At 56.2% G+C, this 19456-nt stretch overlaps 1 protein-coding gene across 7 annotated transcripts in view; it reads right to left on the bottom strand.

Moving 5' to 3' along the window:
* Window positions 1-19456, bottom strand: part of BICDL1 (BICD family like cargo adaptor 1) — an 81436-nt gene that overhangs the window by 3032 nt on the left and 58948 nt on the right. For 3 of the 7 annotated variants that reach the window (XM_036353972.1, XM_036353974.1, XM_036353973.1), the window contains 5 exons: window positions 13806-13985; window positions 13051-13269; window positions 11702-11845; window positions 6100-6230; window positions 1147-1267 (listed from right to left, as the gene is read on the bottom strand). In XM_036353972.1, coding sequence (XP_036209865.1) covers window positions 1147-1267; window positions 6100-6230; window positions 11702-11845; window positions 13051-13269; window positions 13806-13985 — 795 coding nt within the window. Of the gene's footprint in view, window positions 1-343; window positions 453-1146; window positions 1268-6099; window positions 6231-10869; window positions 11290-11701; window positions 11846-13050; window positions 13270-13805; window positions 13986-19456 lie in introns of those variants that run through there. The other 4 variants (XM_036353975.1, XM_036353976.1, XR_004974872.1 and 1 more) reach the window with 3 other exon arrangements.

Raw genomic sequence — 19456 nt, 5'->3', positions numbered from 1 at the left:
TCTCTCTCTCTCTCTCTCTCACACACACACACACACTCACACACTCACGCATAAATGAGCTGCTCATAATCCCACACCTGCCGTTATCTCTGTGAGCAAAGTGACCCAATTATGAGGAGGTGCTACCAAGAAACCAGGCTCAGCCTGTCGGTACTGGGCCACATGCTGCCCAATTCACGGCGTGGTGATGATGGGAGGAGAGGCCGGGGCGCGATGGCATGGCGCACAGTACAGACATGATGCCGGACTCCAGCACGCAGACGCGGTGGGCCACGAGGTGCGACAGGGATGGACTTTCATGGTAGAGGGAGTAAGGGTAGATGGGATGAGAGCGCAATCTCACCTCAAAGGCAGGAGGGGTGTACAACTAAAGCTGTTGATACGGGAACTGAGAAAGGCCACTAGATCAGAAACCAAAGGAGCCAGATAGTAAAAAGCCCTGAGGAAGCAAACTGTAGCCAGGAGAGAAGAGAAAAGAACAGGACGTAAGCCAGGGACCAGCTCTGGGCGTGGAGGGAGGGTCACAGCTCAGGGCCCTGCAGCAGCAGTCCATGCCCCTCCACAGCGGGCTCGCCTGGAGCCACAGGTGTCTAACGAATGGTCACACCCATGTCCTGAACTGTACTACGTGGCCTCGTTAACAAGAGCCAGGACAGCCCTGGCTCAGAGGAGAGCATGTCAGGCCTGAGGGGTGGGCTGCTGGCTCTGAAAGCAGCGGCCCCAGAGGGACGCCCTGGCTCTGTCCCCGGCTCGCACCAGGATGGACTCTTCCGCAGAAAGCAGCTGGCCTTGGAGAAAGGAAGGGCAGCAGCTGCAGCGACCTCAGGGCTGCTGAGCTACACCCGACTGTTTTCGCTCAGTCATATAGGGCTTCCTGGGCCCTCCACCTCAACAGCTGTTTCTTTCCAGTCGATTCAAACAAAGCCTGGAGGTCGCCACAGCCGCACGCAGCACAGCCTGGGCCCCGCTGCTCCTGAGAGCACCCCCAGGCATCCTCCCGGGGACGGGGAAGCAGGACTCTGACCTCCACAGGTGAGACAGTGCTACTGCTCACCCATGCACACCGGACCCTCCAGTCCCAAACCCTCCTCCTCACAGGCTGCCTGCGTTCAGACCCCTCCGGAGCCTCGTCTTCCCCGCCCTTACCTGCCAAGCCTCGAGCTGCTGGGAGAGGTTCAGTTTCTGCTGAATGGCATCCAGCAGCTGGCTGTTCAGAGACATCATGTCCATCTTGCACTTGGCGAGTTCTAGCTCCACAGCGTTCTTCCTGGAAACAGACAAGCCGTGAGCACGGACACCTCGTGCCAGAGGGGCTGGTTCTTTACCACCGGATGAGGAAACGGCTCTGACCCTAAACTCGTAACAAACAGTAACAGTAACCATGATGCTACTCTGGAAGGCTGGATAGTTCGCAGCATGCTTTCACAGACTGTTCTCCATTTTCCTAAGCAGCCTGGGGAGGATTATCTGTCACCCACACTCACAGACAAGAAGTGGTTAAGAGGATGGTGCTTGAATCAGGACTAGACCCCCCCCCGAGGCCTCACTAGGGAGCTGCTAATCCTTCTCCCAAAAGGCCAGTCTCTGTGAGAGGTGGGGACCTGGTCCTCCTGGTCCCGCCTTTTCACTAGCAATACTCCTCTTAAGGGATCTAGGAGATACATGTGCAAAGGTGGCCACAGAGTGGTGGTGATCACAGCTCAGCTAGCCATAGAAGCCAACAACGAGGGGCTGGTGGTAAATTACTCACCATGTATTTGGACCTGGGGGCGGAAAGCACCAGAAAACAAGGTCAGATATACTTGCTTCGGAAAAGAAGAAGTGCCTGTGTGTATACAAGGCCACAGGCAAAAATGTCTACTTTGTTATCTCCGGATGATGATCATTGATGGGGAAGTGCTCACACACACTTCGGCATTTTCACATTCTGAAATGTTTACACACACTACTTCGTAAACCTTGCCCAACACTGCTAAGTTCCAGCTCAATGCAAAATAATATTAATGGGGAGGGAGGGGGTGGAGGGATGGGCATAAAAATGAAGACTAACGGGGCGCCTCTGCAGAGGCGGCACTGGTTGCCTCGCTGCCAAAATGAGCATCACTTAGTCCTTGTCTTCATCCCTTTTGCATTCGACACGAAGACTCGCAAAAGTGTCCTCCTTGTACAGGGCCAGCGACCCGAGGACGCGCCTGCAGAGGCCGCCCAGCTCTGGCCTCAGGAACGCACCGGGCTAAGCATGGCTGGAAGGCGGGGCAGTTGGGGTAAAGCATTCAGGCCATCACCATGACCGTCACCTCCTCACTGGCCTCCAGTCCACCGAGCAATTAGTCACCTCCCCTGACACCCCACTGCTCCAGACAGGCGCCCCGCCCGCCCTTCCTAGACAAGTCGCTCAGGACAACCGCTGTGGTTGCCGCCCGCAATGCGGCTGCAGGGACCAGAGCGGAGCCTGTCCAATGAGCGCCGGCGTCTCAGACACCCCAGCCGCCACGTCACACGTCACGCCCGCTGCTATTGGCCAGTGGCAAACAGCGGAACTCCTCCGTGGAGCCGGTTGCCATGGACGCCCAGCCTGTCGGAGAGGATCCCAGCGCCCCACCCCGCTGCCGCCTCTGGAGTTCCCGGGCGTCTCCCGGCAGGTGGCGCCACGAGCAACCTGGAGACCCGGAAAGTGCTGACTAACGCTGCGGGCGGAGGGCGGAGGGCGGAGGGCGAGGCCCAGCTCGGAGGAGGCGTCTTCTTCCCCGGCGCCTGAAGCAGGGCGCGCCTCCCCACCGCCTACCCGGCCTCAGACGGCACACTGGGGATCTCAGTGCTTGTCGTTCATGAGAAGCCCCAAGCCAGAAAGCAAAACTGCAGAAACCACTAACGCAAACAGCAACCAGAGATTTTAAAAGGAATTATTTCAGAGGCCAGAATTCCTCATTTAAATAAAAACACTAGCAACGGACTCCTTTTTGTTTTTATAAGCTGGATTGCTAGCCCTCGAGTTTGTTTGTGTTTAGTGAGATCACATTAGGGAACCGTAGGATTCTGGCAGCCCAGGAGCAGAGGGTGCCTCCAGACAAGCTGACCTCGGCCTGGGAACTCCTGGGCCAATCCCCCGGCTGAGAATGCGGGATTGAAGACCTCCTCACTCTCCTTTCTTCTCTGCAACCCTTTGCGGGTTTCTGCCTAGCTGGGTTCCCAACCTACAAACTTTAACACCCTTGAATATCATGTATATTTAGCCAAAACCTCCAGACTCTTTTTGAAAGTTCACTGGTCAACATATAGGTTTGTGAGCCTCGCTGAGTGTAAAATTCCTAAATGAACTGATATGGGGCTCTGACCAGATAGTGAGAGACCCAAAGGTAAAACTAAGAAATGATGAAAAGGATTGAAGACAACAGAAAGGTGGGGAGGAGTGGGTGAGGAAGTGAGAAGGGGAAAGGTGTAGGGAATTTTAAAGTCAGAAATTATAAGGTATTAGGATACCTTATTTTCTTAAAAGGCATATTTACAATCTGTTTCAAATGAGCTCCTTTTAGTTCCTGACAAACAGCCACATGATAAGGGGAAAGGATGTGGGGACAAGAGTAGGAGGCCTGAGGTGGAGGCCAGTCATCACCACTGGGCTGAGATCCTGGGGAAAGAATCTGTTCTCATGTGTAAAACTGGGATTAAAATTTTCTACCCCTTGCTGTGGCTGGGAGCATTAAAGGATAAAAGTGTTTTGCAAACAGCAACGTGATGCACAAATGTTATTAATGTGTTGCAAAGCACTCTAAAAGCAGATACAATTTTAGAACTTTGTATCTCCTTCCACTCAGTGAATAGGGTATAGACTGAGTGCATGATAAAGAAATAATTTAGGCCGTAGCTGGTATGGCTCAGTGGATAGAGCGTTGGTCCTCGGATTGAAGGGTCCCAGATGCTATTCAGGTCAAGGGCATGTACCTCGGTTGCAAGCTCAATCCCTGGCCCTGGTTGGGGCGTCATGTGCAGGAGGCAACCAACTGGTATGTTTCTTTCACATCGATGCTTCTTTCTGTCTCTCCCCCTCCCTTCCACTCTTTTTTTAAAAAAAAAATACATTTTATTGATTTTTTACCTAGAGGAAGGGAGAGGGATAGAGAGTTAGAAACATCGATGAGAGAGAAACATCAATCAGCTGCCTCCTGCACACTCCCGACTGGGGATGTGCCCGCAACCAAGGTACATGCCCTTGTCCGGAATCGAACCTGGAACCCTCCAGTCTGCAGGCTGACACTCTATCCACTGAGCCAAACCGGTTAGGGCCCCTCTCAAAAAAAAAAAAAAAAAAAAATCAATGGAAAAATATCCTCGGGTGAGGATTAACAACAATTTAACACAAGATGAGGAATAGGGAAATATGTGTTTTGCTTATGTACTTCCAAATTTTTTTTTTTTAATTTTTTTATTGATTTCAGAGAGGAAGGGAGAGGGAGAGAGAGATAGAAACATCAATGATGAGAGAGAATCATCGATTGGCTGCCTCCTGCACACAACCCAGGCATGTGCCCTTGACCAGAATCGAACCCGGGACCCTTCAGTCCGCAGGCCGACACTATCTACTGAGCCAAACTGGTTAGGGCCCAAATTTTTTGAATGTAAGAGAATGCATTTATACTTTTCTTCTCAGCTCAAGAAAACACACACTAAAAAGTTACACAGTTTCCTGGAAATACAGCAGACAGAGAAAAATGTTAAATGACACTCTGGGGATGCAATCACAGTCAGAATGTAAACTCTGAAACAACCCACTTTCTTCAATGAATAAATGCAATATTTAAAAAATGGAAGGAAGACTTTGGGGACATATCAAGTAAATGGAGTCTTCGGAGTCTGAGTCTAATTAATTACAAAAAGATTTACGGGACAACTGGGAAGATCTGAACCCTGGATCCTAGATGACATAAGAAATTACTATAACTTTTTTCAAGTGCGATAACCGCACTGTGGGTTGTGTTTTACAGAAAGTGCCTTTTCTGGCAGAGATCCACACTGAAGTGTTTATAGAGAGTGGACAGGATGTGCTGTGATTTTCTTCCACACCTCTAGTGGGGAGGCGGGTGAGGGTGGGGATGTCAGACCCTAGCCACATGCTGGTCAGTGTTGAAGCTGAGAGATGGGTAAGAAGGGATCCAGCTTGTTTTCTATTTCTGTGTATGCTTGAAAATGTCCATAATAAAAGTTAAAAAACTCACCCCAAAATAACGTCCAGGTAGATATCTACATATATAAAAGTCTAAGTGACTGTCCAGCTGCTCGTCTGGTAGCTATGATGCTACCGGGGGCAGACACTCAATGCACAGGCATGGAAACATGGAACAGACTGATGAATCTCAGAGGGAAGGGAGGAGGGCGGAGGACGGGAAGAGATTAACCCAGTGGTTCTCAACCTTCTGGCCCTTTAAATACAGTTCCTCGTGTTGTGACCCAACCATAAAATTATTTTCGTTGCTGCTTCCTAACTGTAATGTTGCTACTGTTATGAATCGTCATGTAAATATCTGATATGCAGGAGGGTGGGTAGCAGGGAAACGCCAAAGGGGTCGTGACCCACAGGTTGAGAACCGCTGGATTAACCGAAGATCTTATATGCATGCTAGTGGCCTGGTGCACGTGGGGTCCCTCGGCCTGGCCTGCAGGGATCGGGCCAAATCTGTGCACTGGGCCTCCATCCCCCAAGGGGTCCCAGATTGTGAGAGGGTGCAGGCCAGGCCGAGGGACCCCACCGGTGCACGAATCTGTGCCCCGGCCGTCTAGCACATTTATAATGAAATTGGAAGGCTCTCTCAGACCTAAGTGGGGGGAAACAACACATGCAGAGCATCATCCATTGATGCTTTTCAAAAGCCCACGGCAACTGCATTGCACACAGGCCTGCACATGAGCAGAGCGAGGTCTGCAGGCCACGCCCACCCAGCGTTCAGCAGCGTCTGCCTGGAGAGAAGAACGCGTGTGGGGGAGGGTGGGTAGCAGGGAAACGCTCTTTCACTTTTATATTCCTCTGAGGAGGTCACCTTGGCCCGGAGCGCACAGGCAGGCTCCTGTGATGACCGTGGAGGGACAGGAGCCGCGCTCACTCACTTGGCAATGGCCTCGTCCCGGTCCCGGACGGCCTTCTGAAGCTGCTCCTTCGGCTCCTTGTCCTCAGACGTCACCCTGAGCCGGTCTCTCTCCTCCTTGAGGGCAGTCATCTCCACACTCAGCAGAGTCACCTGCAGGGAAGCCAAGGGGGTGAGCGTGACGATGCCACCGCTGCTGGCTGGGGTCTCCCTCCGAGAGGGAGAGAGGTGGGGAAACTCCAGGCAGGCGCCGGGCCTGTGCCATGCAGGCTGGTAGCTGCCTGCTGCCCGCGGGAGGCCCATCTCTCTTGGGGAAAGGATGCCACAGCCTAGGCAGGGGTCCGCGGCCCTGGACCGCAGCCGTGGGGCCAGATCCCCTCCGTACCCGGCCCACCGCACCACCTCCTTTATTCCAAGGCAACCCCAGGGAACTAACGGAGGAGGCCACACACGCACCAGGCTCTGAAACACACCAAGGAGCACTGCCACCCACAGGACCTGGCTGGTGAGAGCCCGGGACCTGGTCCCATCCCTGCGACAGACTCGGCCCAGCCTGGCGCCTCCACCTTCACGCTGCCCCCGGGTCACAGCACATGCAGCTCACACACCTAAGCGATGTTGTCACCTTTCCCTTCACACCTGCCACCCTTCCCGTGCCCTGTGCCTCAGAGGACACCACAGCCCGTCCTTGGCTGGGAGCCCCTTGCTGGCACGGCGCACCCCACGCACCATGGTGACCCCGGCACACTGCGCTCGGTGACGGCAGGAAGCATGTCCCAGCGTCCGTGCACCTCGGAGCCTGACTCGATGGTGCTTAATCCCAGAATGCTGTGCAGGAGTGGACAGCTGTGATTTTTCTGGCTAGCCACCATCCAAACTCCCTCCCTGTTCTGGGGCATTCCTGGCTGTGAGTCTCGGTGGGAGACGGGGAGTCCTCCCCGACTGGAGAGTCCAAAGGAAAAAGATGTATCTTTTCTGAGGCACCTGGGCGTGAACCCAGCCTTGCCAGTCACGCCCGCCCCTCCTACACCCCCCTCCCCGCCCGACTGCCGCAGGCCATTGGGAAGGCGTTACATGGACAGCCGGTTGCTGCCACTGCCCACGGCTCCTTCCTGTCCTGGGCTCAGTTCTCCAGCCTTCCCGCGGGCTCTGTAAGGGTCAGGTCTCCCGCCCACACCTTCTCTTCCTGCTTCAGTGAAGCCGAGTGTGTTTCTGGGACTGAGTTCTGTCGTTTGCCACCTGGCGGGCGGAGCTCTCAAGACGTATTTGTTGAATGACTGGGAGGGCGGGCCCCTTCTCACAGGTGACAGATCAGATGGCAGCCGGATGCCTCCTGCCCTCTTGTTACATATCAGTCGCACTTTTGACATGTTTCCAGGGGGAGGCTCCATCCACACAGGTCTGTCCCTCCCTCGAGGGGAGAGACGCCACCTTCGTTCGGTTTACTCCTCGAAGCCCAACCATCCTCACAGAAGGAAGCTGAGCCAGGGCCCGGGACTCCCCAGCTAAGGCAGCCGAGTGGCAGCTGCGGCGCCAGCAGCCGCAGGAGGAACCCAGAGGACACCCACCATGAAGAGGGACACAGGACGACCTGCTGTCACTACGGCAATGGGTTTCGTGCTCTTGGGAGCCTGGTAAGGAACATCAGGCCCCGGTGCTTTTGCGGTGGGGACAGCTCCGCTGAGCAGGGTGAGCAGCCTTAGGGACGAACAGGCTGGGGCACCTGCGGAGGCCAGGACACGCGTGTGCAGCTCACCCTGCAGAGGCAGGACACGCATGTGCGGCTCACCCTGCAGAGGCCAGGACACGCGTGTGCAGCTCACCCTGCAGAGGCAGGACACGCATGTGCGGCTCACCCTGCAGAGGCCAGGACACGCGTGTGCAGCTCACCCTGCAGAGGCAGGACACGCATGTGTGGCTCACCCTGCAGAGGCCAGGACACGCATGTGCGGCTCACCCTGCAGAGGAGGACACGCATGTGCGGCTCACCCTGCAGAGGCCAGGACACGCATGTGCGGCTCACCCTGCAGAGGCCAGGACACGCATGTGCGGCTCACCCTGCAGAGGAGGACACGCATGTGCGGCTCACCCTGCAGAGGCAGGACACACATGTGCGGCTCACCCTGCAGAGGAGGACACGCATGTGCGGCTCACCCTGCAGAGGCCAGGACACGCATGTGCGGCTCACCCTGCAGAGGCCAGGACACACATGTGCGGCTCACCCTACAGAGGCAGGACACACATGTGCGGCTCACCCTGCAGAGGCAGGACACGCGTGTGTGGCTCACCCTGCAGAGGAGGACACACATGTGCGGCTCACCCTGCAGAGGAGGACACACATGTGTGGCTCACCCTGCAGAGGCCAGGACACGCATGTGCGGCTCACCCTGCAGAGGCAGGACACGCATGTGCGGCTCACCCTGCAGAGGCCAGGACACGCATTTGCGGCTCACCCTGCAGAGGCCAGGACACGCATGTGCGGCTCACCCTGCAGAGGAGGACACACATGTGAGGCTCACCCTGCAGAGGCAGGACACACATGTGCGGCTCACCCTGCAGAGGCAGGACACGCGTGTGCGGCTCACCCTGCAGAGGCCAGGACACGCATTTGCGGCTCACCCTGCAGAGGCAGGACACGCATGTGCGGCTCACCCTGCAGAGGCAGGACACGTATGTGCGGCTCATCCCGAGGCAGACGAGGCAGCAGGTGAGAAGCCCGGCCTCACCCTACTTGGCAGCAGGCTCTGCAGCTGGGCAGCCCAGGACTCAGGACGCAGAAAGCACCTGGCAGAGACAGCCAGGCACCCGGGGACCATGTGAGCCCTGACGTGACGCAGGCCAGCGTGGGCCAGCCAGGTGTTCCACGCTGAGTAAGCAACAGATAAAAGTACGTGCTAGGCAGGCAATGCCAGCATTTAATATGCTCCAGATAAAACTCCACAAGAACTTCATCAATTTCAGAGAAGGGAGGAGGAGAAAGACAGACACATCAATGATGAGAATCACTGATCGGCTGCCTCCTGCGCGCACCCTACTGGGGACTGAGCCCGCAACCCGGGCATGTGCCCTGACCAGGAACCGAACCGTGACCTCCTGGTTCACAGGCCAACGCTCAACCCTTGGGCCATGCTGGCCGGGCTCAACAAGAACGTTTTTCTTTGGCCTGGAAACCTGGCCACGATAGAGAACACCAGCTCTCTGCCTTAGAAGTGACAGGGACTCGTCCTCCCAGTTCCACCTACTTTTCATAAAAAGCAAGAACACAAGTATTTCCCACCATCAAGTTGTTGTGAGGATCAAAGGAGATGAGTAACATCCAGCCCCCCGCACGGTGCCCGACGCCTGGTTGTAGCTCCGCGCGCCCCCTCCTCTCCCCCCCGCACCCCCCAGACAACCTGCTGATGGTCCTGAGGACTGATCTGGCTTCTTACACGACAGGGCACAGCCACCCCTAAGCCCACCTTTCCCAAATAAGGTGGCCGTCCTCGCGACTGAATAGCATCACAGAAAACATCCTGAAGTTATATATCTAGGGCTTTGTTTGTGCTTTCACTGGACAACTCTGTGTTTGACAAGGCACCGCTAGATGCTTTAGGACAGCGGTTCTCAACCTTCCTAACGCCGTGACCCTTTAATACAGTTCCTCATGTTGTGGAACCATAAAATTATTTTCGTTGCTACTTCATAACTGTAATTTTGCTAGTTATGAATCGTCATGTAAATATCTGATATGCAGGATGTATTTTCATGGTTACAAATTGAACATAATTAAAGCATAGTGATTAATCACAAAAACAATATGTAATTATATATGTGTTTTCAGATGGTCTTAGGCGACCCCTGTGAAAGGGTCATTCGACCCCCAAAGGGGTTGAGAACCTCTGCTTTAGGAGAAGATAAAAGGTACATCAGACCTCGAGCTAGTCTGTGTGGGGGCCTAGGGACTGGGAAGATGAGATGTGAGCGAGGGCAAGCATGACACAGCAGGGCCGGGGCAGCTCCGAGGACGCGAAACCTGACCGGGACCTTGATGGCTGAGGAAGGCTGAGACTACGTGCATGTCAGGGAGAGGCCTCTGGCCGAGAAGCCAGAGAGAAGACCCCGATGTGGGGAAGCACGGGGCTGTCCCTTTCAGAGCCGCGCTCAGGCCCGGCCGGGAGCGCGGTTGTGGAGCGTCGCCCTGACATGGTGAGGTTGTGCGTGGGATCCCCAGCCCGGGCACAGACAAGATCAACCAATGAATGCACACATGGGTGGAACAACACACTAATGTCTCTCTCTCTGTCTCAAATCAATAAATTAAAGAAAAAAGTTCCACATCAAACTCTCAGCCACCTACGCCTTGCTTACGCTTCTGAATGCGATGACGCCCTCTGGGGTTTCCAGTTTTATCGTTCTGAGAAGCAACAGAACAAAACAAAAACCAGCCAAGACCAAAGAGGGGTAAGCACCAGGCAGGAATGTGAATGGGCTTTGCGGTGAACATGGCCTGTGTTAATCCGCAGAATTTTCGGATCCGCGTTCTCCTGCGTCTACTCTCCCAGCGTCAGACCCGTCCCCACGCCTGAACCACTTCCTGGCCAACGACACCCGAGGGCCTTGGGTTTCAGGCCTGAGAATGTCTCGGGCTGCCCAGACCCACTCCCCACGCGTGGCCTGGAACAAGCTACGGCTCTCCACAGCCTGTCCTGCCGGTGGTCCCTCCCAGGGAGCGCAGGGGCGAACGGCTGCGGGTGGGACGCCCCATTTCTCCCAAGAGAATCCTACTAGGAAGTCTAAGGGACACGACCCAAAAAGATAAGAGTTTATTTCCAGGGGGTCTCTGAAAGGTAAGACTGGCCGACTGGAGCGAAAGCCAGGCTGCACTTCCCTCTCTCATCAGCCCCGTGTGGCAGGAGGGTGACGAGCTTTGGACGAGGAAAGAAGGGGGCAGGCTGGGTGGGGGCGGGGTTAACAGGCTGCCTGCTCGGTGTCCCCCACAAGCGGACAGAACCTCGACACCTGACCCTGGTCACCAGGAAGAGTCTGTGTTTATCTCCTCGGACACGTTTCAGAAGCTCCTTTCTGGGTGGGGCTGGCTCCTAAGCCCTTGAAACTTTCCAGGTCAGAATGCGGGCGTCCTCTCTCGGGAGCCAGGGAAGGAGGCAGGACCACGCGGGGAAGGAGCGTTAAGTGCCTCTAAGCTGAGGGACGGGCTGGCCAAGGCGAGGCACTGGGAGAGGAGAGGCCTGGAGGTCAGTCCTTGGTTTTCAGACGCCCCTGCTCAAGAGCGACTGAAACCCCGGAGCCTGAGCGGTGCTGGCACTGCCGGCGGCACCACCCCATCCCGGCCGGCGGCACCACCCCATCCCGGCCGGCGGCACCACCCCATCCCGGCCGGCAGCACCCCATCCCCGGCTCCGCGGAGGCAGCGGGCCGGAGGGCGGCGGGCCAGCCGTTCTCATCCCTGACGGCGACTCTGGGCTAAACCCGGGACTGGCTTCTCCTCTGGAAGATGGAAGACGCCCACCTCACCTCAACCTCGGTCACGCCCCCCGAGGAGCCGCAGAGGGAGCCACTTCCCAACGGGACACGGGAGGAAGCTCGCCGGGCCCCCCTGCACCGGACCGAGGACGGGGGCTCACCTGACTGTGGAGTCGCTGCAGCTCTTCTAGGCTTTGCCTCAGTTTACCCCTCTCTCCCTCCATGAGTTCCCTTAGGGCTCGCGAGTCCTCGCTGGTCTGCCTTATCTGTTCTTCTAAGGAGTCATCCTCAATTCTCCGGGAGCTCTGACAGCAAGACCGAGCCAGCCAGCCAAGCAGGGAGATGGCGAGTGGAGAGATGGTGAGAGGTGAGGGTGGAGGGGAGCGACGAGGCGGCCAGCGGAAAGATGGTTCCGTTCGGGGGTGGGGGGGGGGGGGTGGAGGGGAGAGAAAGATAGCAGGAGGCGGGACAGAGAGCAGGACGGAGAGAGAAGAGAGACAAAGCAAGGAAGGAAGATTAGAGGAGAGAGACTCTCTAGTCAGCAAGCAGCAGCTAGACATGTACTTCGTTTGTTTCAGGCTTCAGGGAAGGTTGTGTGGCGTAAACAGCCCACGTCCCCCAACCGCTCCCTGTGCCCCCCACGACCCAGTCTCCGTATTGCAGCCCACCCCACAGGTCCACGCGGCCCGTGCGGCTAAGGATGGCCAGCCTTCCACCTTCCTTCACAGCTGCTCTATAAAACCCAGGCAGAAACAGCCGCCAGAGAGAGAGAGAGAGAGAGAGAGAGAGAGAGAGAGAGAGACACAGAGAGCGTGCGCAAGGAGGCCGGCAGCAGGCGGTCCCGGAGCCAGGAGCAATGCCAGCCTGCCGGAGCCTCGGGACTGCCCCCTCCTCCACAGAGAGCCGCACCTGGGATTCCAGAAAGCCCTGCTGTGGATCGTCTCACCCCCGTGCTCGCTCAGACACGCTCAGCAGTTCCGGCCCTTCCCCGTGTGCTGGTGCCCAGCTAACCCACCCGAGGACCAACGGGCCACAGGGAAGTCACCTGCAGTGTTCACCTGGACCCAAAGCCCTGGCTTCCAAGCTTCCCAGGAAGCCCTGGCACTTGAGCCCATGGCCTGCGCCTGCTGCACGGAGAGAGGGTCCCGGGGCCTCTGGCGCCCCGGCTCTCAGCCCTCCTTGCCCGGCGCCCCGGCTCTCAGCCCTCCTCGCCCGGCGCCCCGGCTCTCAGCCCTCCTCGCCCGGCGCCCCGGCTCTCAGCCCTCCTCGCCCGGCGCCCCGGCTCTCAGCCCTCCTCGCCCGGCGCCCCGGCTCTCAGCCCTCCTCGCCCGGCGCCCTGGCTCTCAGCCCTCCTTGCCTGGCACTCGGTGCTCTCAGAGGTCAGGCTCAGGGACACTCGGTGGGTTTCTAAGGCTCCAGCTCCAGGGCGAGCCTCTCTCTCAGGACTTGGTCTCAAGCTCCCACCAGTCAGGTCCTGCAGGGGACGCCCCCCCCCCACCCGGCCTCTTACCGGGGGCTCCACGCCATCCACTATGCTCTGGATCAGCCTCTTGAGCTCGCTGAGGGCCGTCCGCAAGCTGCCGGCTGGCACGTCCTTGGCAGACGAGGTTTCCGAAGACTCGTCCATCGAGGAGTCCGTGGAGACGGCCGAGTCGGCGCTGTCGTTGCCTCGAAGGTGTGAGCAGAGGTAGCGGACCTGGCAGTAGGCCTCCCAGAGCTGCAGTCTCAGCTGCCCCACGAAAGAATTAGTCTTGATTACGGGCTTGAGAGAATGCTGCCCCCCGCTCATCTTTTTCTAGTAAATGAACCCAAGTGTCTAAGATCCTATTCTGGCAGAAATTTTTTTTTTAAACCACCTGTTCCAAAAGTATGGGTAGTTCTATGGGCCCCGGACATCTATACAGCATCCCAATTCTTATGTTCCCTGGCCTCGAGCCCCTCCCATTTGCCAAATAAAGCGCTTCTCTCCATAGGCGGCTGCTCTGGGGGAGTCAGTGCACGACCCGATCCGGAAGGAGTGGTTATGAGAAGCAGCCAGTGGGCGATCACGAATGGCCTAGGACCCTGTCCGTGTGAGAGGTGAGGCTAACGACCAGTGAACAAGCTTTCCTACGAGGCTCCGGCCAGCAGGCCTAGCGGCTCGCACAGGCTCCCACTGAGGCAGCGGGCGCCGGGCAGCAGGGGGCTCCCAGTCAGGGCCCGCCCGGGTCACCCGCGAACCCCACGTGCCGGAGTGGCGGGGGGCGGGGGGGACGGGGGCAGCACCTGCTCTCTCTCCTGCTCCAGCTCCTCGGCCTCCATGCTCTGCTCGATCTCGGACAGGAGGGACGTGCTGGTGGCGGCTGAGCTCTGCAGGCTCCTCTCCTCGGTGAGCTCCTCCACCTTCCCCTGCAGCTGGCGGCAGGACAGCCGCACCTCCTGCAGCTCCAGCTGGCTCTGGTGCAGCTTCCGGGGAGACAGCACAGGGGCCGTCAGGCCGGGGCCACAGGGAGCCCGGCCAGAACCGCCCGAGCTCCTCCCTCCAACCCCCAACTACAGACAAATGCAGACAAGGCAGAAGCAGGCTGGGCTACCCCAGGGGGACAGCGTCGGCGACGCTCAGATTTGGGGAATCCCACAGGACAAGCAGTGCAGGTTCTTCCACGGACACATTTCAAGGAAAAAAAAAAAGATAAAGGGGGAACCTGTAGGTTAAAGAGATTTAAGAGACACCAACCGACTGCCATGGGTCGGCCTACTTTAATTTGTACCTCGATTCAAACGAAAAACATAAAAAGCAATTATGATTTTGTCATAAGACAACTGAAAATTTGAACCCCCACTGGATATTTGATGATATTAAGAAAATATTGCTAATTTTTTAAGTACAACAGTCCTGTGGTTATATTTTTCAAGTTCTTATCATTTAGAGGTATTTGTTATTTGCAGATGAAATCATAAAAATTCTGGGATTTACTTTAAAACAATACACGGGAGGAGCAAGTGGATGTACAGAGGACCGGCCAGGGGCCGGTGGTGTGTAGGCCAAGGGGCATCGTTGCACTGTTCTGTTTCTGAGTGCACCTGAAATTCTCCACAATAAAAAATTACACACACACATAAAGGCAAAATACCGAAACGTGGCCAAGACAAATAAATAACAGGAAAATAGTATCACGTGTTGATGAAGACGTGGGACAGCTGGGACGCTCACAGCAGGTGGGTGGAAGATGTAGCCTGGAAACCCGTTCGGCGGTTTCTAATGAGTGAAATACACACCTATCCTATGACCGGCAAGTCCACCCTTATTTTGTTAATCCTCATATGAGGATATTTTTCCCAGCGATTTTTTTTTGAGAGAGGAAGAGAGAAAGCGGGGGGGGCGGGGTGAGAGAAACATCAATGTGAGAGAGACACATCCACTGGTTGCCTCCTGCACCTGCAACCCAGGTACATGCCCTTAACAGGAATCGAACCCATGACCCTTTGGTGTGTGGGCCGAGGCTCTAACCACTGAGCACGCCGGCCAGGGCAGCAGTTCCACTCTTACAACACAAATGACCAGGTGTGTGGCCCGAAAAACAAGCAGGATGTTCACAGCAGCATTACCCCTGAGAGCCACAAGTGGGAAACCATCCAAATGCCAGGAAAAATAGAATGGCTATACCAGCGGTCGGCAAACTGCGGCTCGAGAGCCACATGCGGCTCTTTGGCCCCTTGAGTGTGGCTCTTCCACAAAATACCACGTGCGGGCGCACACGTACAGTGCGATTGAAACTTCGTGGCCCATGCGCAGAAGTAGGTATTTTGTGGAAGAGCCACACTCAAGGGGCCAAAGAGCCGCATGTGGCTCGCGAGCCGCGGTTTGCCGACCACTGGGCTATACCATCCCACAGCAAACGAGGCACACACCACCACTATGTACCACCACACGGAGGAGTTTCACAGACATAATGTTGGGCAAAGCCAGGCATCAAACAATGCATAACGGATGCTTCCACTTACAAACAGAGCCCGCACTGCACTGAGGTGTGAGAACGCCGGGGCAGAGGGTCATTTCTGAGGAAGTGGCAGGGGATTTACTGCCTGGGAGGGAGGCGGGGGGTTGCTGATGAGAGGCTGTGCAGAGCTGGCTGGTGGCTACACAGGTGTACATACTTGTACACATTCACTGGGCTGTCTGCCGAAGAGCTGTGCTCTTTGCTACACGTATGTTGTATTTTAGTGACAAAGCTAAGGTTGTCTGCAAAAGTCCTGGGGGTGGGACATGGAATAACACCAAGTAGTAACACCAAGAGTTCCCAAACCCGGGGGAAAGCAGCGTCTGCCTTCTGTGTCATACCTCGAGGTTTATGGACACAGCCCTGGTCCCGCACCGGGGCACTGGGGCTCAGAGAAGGAGAGTGATAGGGTAGAGAGGGGACAGCCATCAGGGGTCAGGGCTTATGGACCAGGGCTCCGTCCCTCTCTCTTGCTGTTGCTACGACACTCCTTCCCACCCCCACCCCCCCTCGCAGGAGTCCAAACAGGCCACTGCTCCCTGGTGCCGGTACTGCTGCTGAATGTAAGGGTCGACTCCAGTGACCGGTGCAGCCATACTCGTGCTGGCGCACCCCTCGCTACACGTGCTTCTAGCGGAAGGCCTTAACTGCAGCATCGAATCCCTTTGCTAACCGCTGTGCACATGTCCACACACTGCACTTGCACAGGAACAACGTTTCCCACTTTTGCCTCCCCTGCTCTTGAATTTGTAGTGTGCCCTCCGCCCCCCGCCCCGCCCCAATATATTGGTGTGAGAAGAACTTCCTGGGATTTAAATGTAACTAACTCATCTTCTTATAAAATAGCACTTCAGCCCCTGGCTGGGTGGCTCAGTTGGTCGCACATCCTCCCACGCACCCAAACCAAAGGCGGTGGGTCTGATTCCTGGTCAGGACACATGTCTAGGCTGCAGGCTTCATCCCCATTGGGGTGCGTATGGGAGGCAACCGGTGGGTGTTTCTCTCTCCTCCCTCCCCCTCTAAAAATCCATGACTATGGCTTCAGGTGAGGATTAAGAAAAGAGAACAGACACCACTGTTACTTTCCAGGTGGGCCTGTGGCTCCAGTGGAGATGCAGAGGCAGAGGGGTGCCGGCAGCAACTCAGAACTCTGCAGCTCTCGCTCACCAATGGAGCAAGCTGCCCTGCGGAGCCTGCAGCCAGCCTTTTAGGCGCCCCGACAGCCCCCCTACCGGCCGGGACCGGGGAGCCGTCGGCTGCTGGCACGGGGGTCTGGACGTGCCTTAACTAGGAAGAGCTTGGAACCTGGGTGCAGAGCACGAGAAAGGAATTGGCAAGCTTGCTCTGCGTGGCTCCCATGGATCAGCAATACCTGCTGGTCCAGTGGGCAGGCCTCCAGCCCCAGTTTTGAGGAGACTCAGAAAAAAAGAAATGAAGGTTAAAAAACATAAAGTAAAAAAGACATTCCTAGGAAGCATTTGGCACGATTGCAAACGGCATCCTAAATTGGCAGAGGGCTTCACAATTATTTCCAGGCAACTCCACACAGACCTCAGCCGGAGGCGTCTGCACAGACAAGGACAAGTGCTTGTGCACGGGACGGGATTAGTTCACTCACACACACGCACAGGTGCCCAACGGATTATAACCGCGAGGGCGCAGAACACCAGGGCGGGGCTGCTGCTCTGGTCGATAGCCCATCCGCAGGCTTATGCAGAAACACACGAACCAAACCAGGGACGGGTCTATTACCTATGAGAAGCCTCTAAAATGGGAACTGTCATCCTTCATAACAAAGACGACACCAAGTACTTATATGTATGAGCAAGGAAGACACCCAATGCCTGTGTTCACACAGTATAACAAGTTCACGCCCCGAGCGCCGGCAGAAGTGGGGCCCCCTCCTCATCTCACACCGAGGAGCGGAGACGGTGAGCGTGAAGTGCTTTGCCAAATCGCCGCTTTCTGGGTCGCCCCACAGTGGGGCCGTGCCCTCTGCGGGTGAGATCCGCCCACTGAGCACATCTGTAAGACGCCCAGCTGGGTGTGGACTAGGACAGGGGCAGGGCCCTTAAAGGGACAACAGCCTTTGCTGGACATCAAGAGTTTAGCTTCATTTAAAGAATTATTGGACCCTCAATAAATAATAATTTTTATCCCTATTCGCAGCCTGGAAAAAAAACACCAGGAGTTGGATTTGGCCAGTGGTTTCACAGTAGAACCCCCTGGCACAGTGAACCAGGTCCAAGGCGGGGAGGGGCCAAGTTCGGCTGTGACAGGCCTGTCCCCCAGCCTGCTGGCCTCCCTCTCGTTCCCTGAGTAAAGAGATTAAAACCATGGATGATATACATCCCAAGGCCACTAGCTCTACATTTCACAAATCCGATTTTAGATCGTTCAACTACCATCAGAGTAAGCTGGGGTTTTTATTTATCATACGGGCCATTTCGGCAACAGGAAGGGTTTTCTGGAGCAGGCTGGTCACTGGCAGCAGTGGAAGGAGTTTCATGTGAACCAAAGAACAGGAATTACACACAGTTGGGGAAAATGAGATTTTCCAAATCGGAGTGGGAAGCGCCTGACTTGCTGTAGGCCCTGGGCGAGCGAGCCTCTCGCTCTCAGGGAAGCCTGATCAGACCGCAGCGATGTGCCCGTGGTGAGGGCGTGGCTGTGGGTGACGTGGGACTCGAGAGAACATGCAGCCCCCTGTGCCGGCCGGTGCGGACGGTCCACGCTAGTCCTGGCTGTGCCCCAGCCCCAGGTCCCCAGTTCTTTTTGGTTTTTGTTGTTAATCCTCACCCGAGGATATTTTTCCATTGATTTTTAGAGAGAATGAACGGGAGGAGGAGAGACACAGAGAGAGAAACATCGATGTGAGAGAGACACATCAACTGGTTGCCTCCCACACGTGCCCTGACCAGGGCCGGGATTGAACCTGCAGCTGAGGTACATGCCCTCGCTGGAACTGAATCTGGGGCCCTTTAGTCCGCGGGCCAACACTCTATCCACTGAGCCAAACCGCCAGGGCCGAGGGCCCCAATTCTTGATGGGAAATAAGGACGTTTCATTTGTGAATTCGTGCTAGACAGAACGTTTCTTCCAGGCAGGGGCAACTGTTTCATTTTCCTGCACTTCTTCTCCTTCTTCTCTCCCTGCTCTGCCTCGCAGCCCTGAGCACGGTGCTCGACCGGTAAAGGGGCCGGTGCGACCCTGACCTGCAGGCCAGTGACGGGCTGGAAGTCAGCACCGAGCACCAGGCCCTGCAGACGGCGAGGGTTCCACTGACTGACTAGGCTGCTGCGGATAAACATTTCATTTTTTCTAGCCCTCAGTTTTAGAACGTGTGCAAAGGTGCTTAGTTCCCTGTAAAGAAGCTTCCAGACACTCACCGCTATTAACACCATCAACCTTAAAATATGAGCAAACTCCTTCTAGCATCGTTTTCTATTCAACTTGGCTATGGGCCAAGTTCCAAGCTGAACGTACAAAAAACATGGAGGGAGAAAAATCCCTAATTTGCCCTGAAAGAGGTGAATCACTCAGACGGTAGCTCAGCCGGCTGATGGTGTCAGTAACAAGTGATCTTTGCCTAAAATGCATACTCATCCCACATCTCAAGGCTTCCCTCAACAGCTGACCACCGAGCCCAGGGCCTCCGTGGCCTGGCCTGTGGGCGGGGACCCCCTGGAGCGCCAGCATTCCGGGCTGACCACCTGCACACAGATGGCACTGCCACCCCCTGCCCGGGCACGCCCGGGGATGCGCAGGCAGCACGCACTCAGCCACGGCCGGGGCTCCGAGGCCTGCTCAGCAAGGCTTTCTCAATGGCAGATGCTACACTCCATTTCTGGGGAGGCTGGGAGCGATTATCTCGTTCAGGGGGCTGTTTCTTGCTAAGTGTGAGCTTGGGGATTCAGCTGAGGCCGGTTGGCAGTT

The sequence above is a fragment of the Myotis myotis genome, unplaced genomic scaffold, assembly GCF_014108235.1.
Source record: "Myotis myotis isolate mMyoMyo1 unplaced genomic scaffold, mMyoMyo1.p scaffold_m19_p_20, whole genome shotgun sequence".
Classification (NCBI taxonomy): domain Eukaryota; kingdom Metazoa; phylum Chordata; class Mammalia; order Chiroptera; family Vespertilionidae; genus Myotis; species Myotis myotis.
Note: the sequence above shows the minus strand (reverse complement) of the source record. Positions and strands in the feature narration are given on the sequence as shown.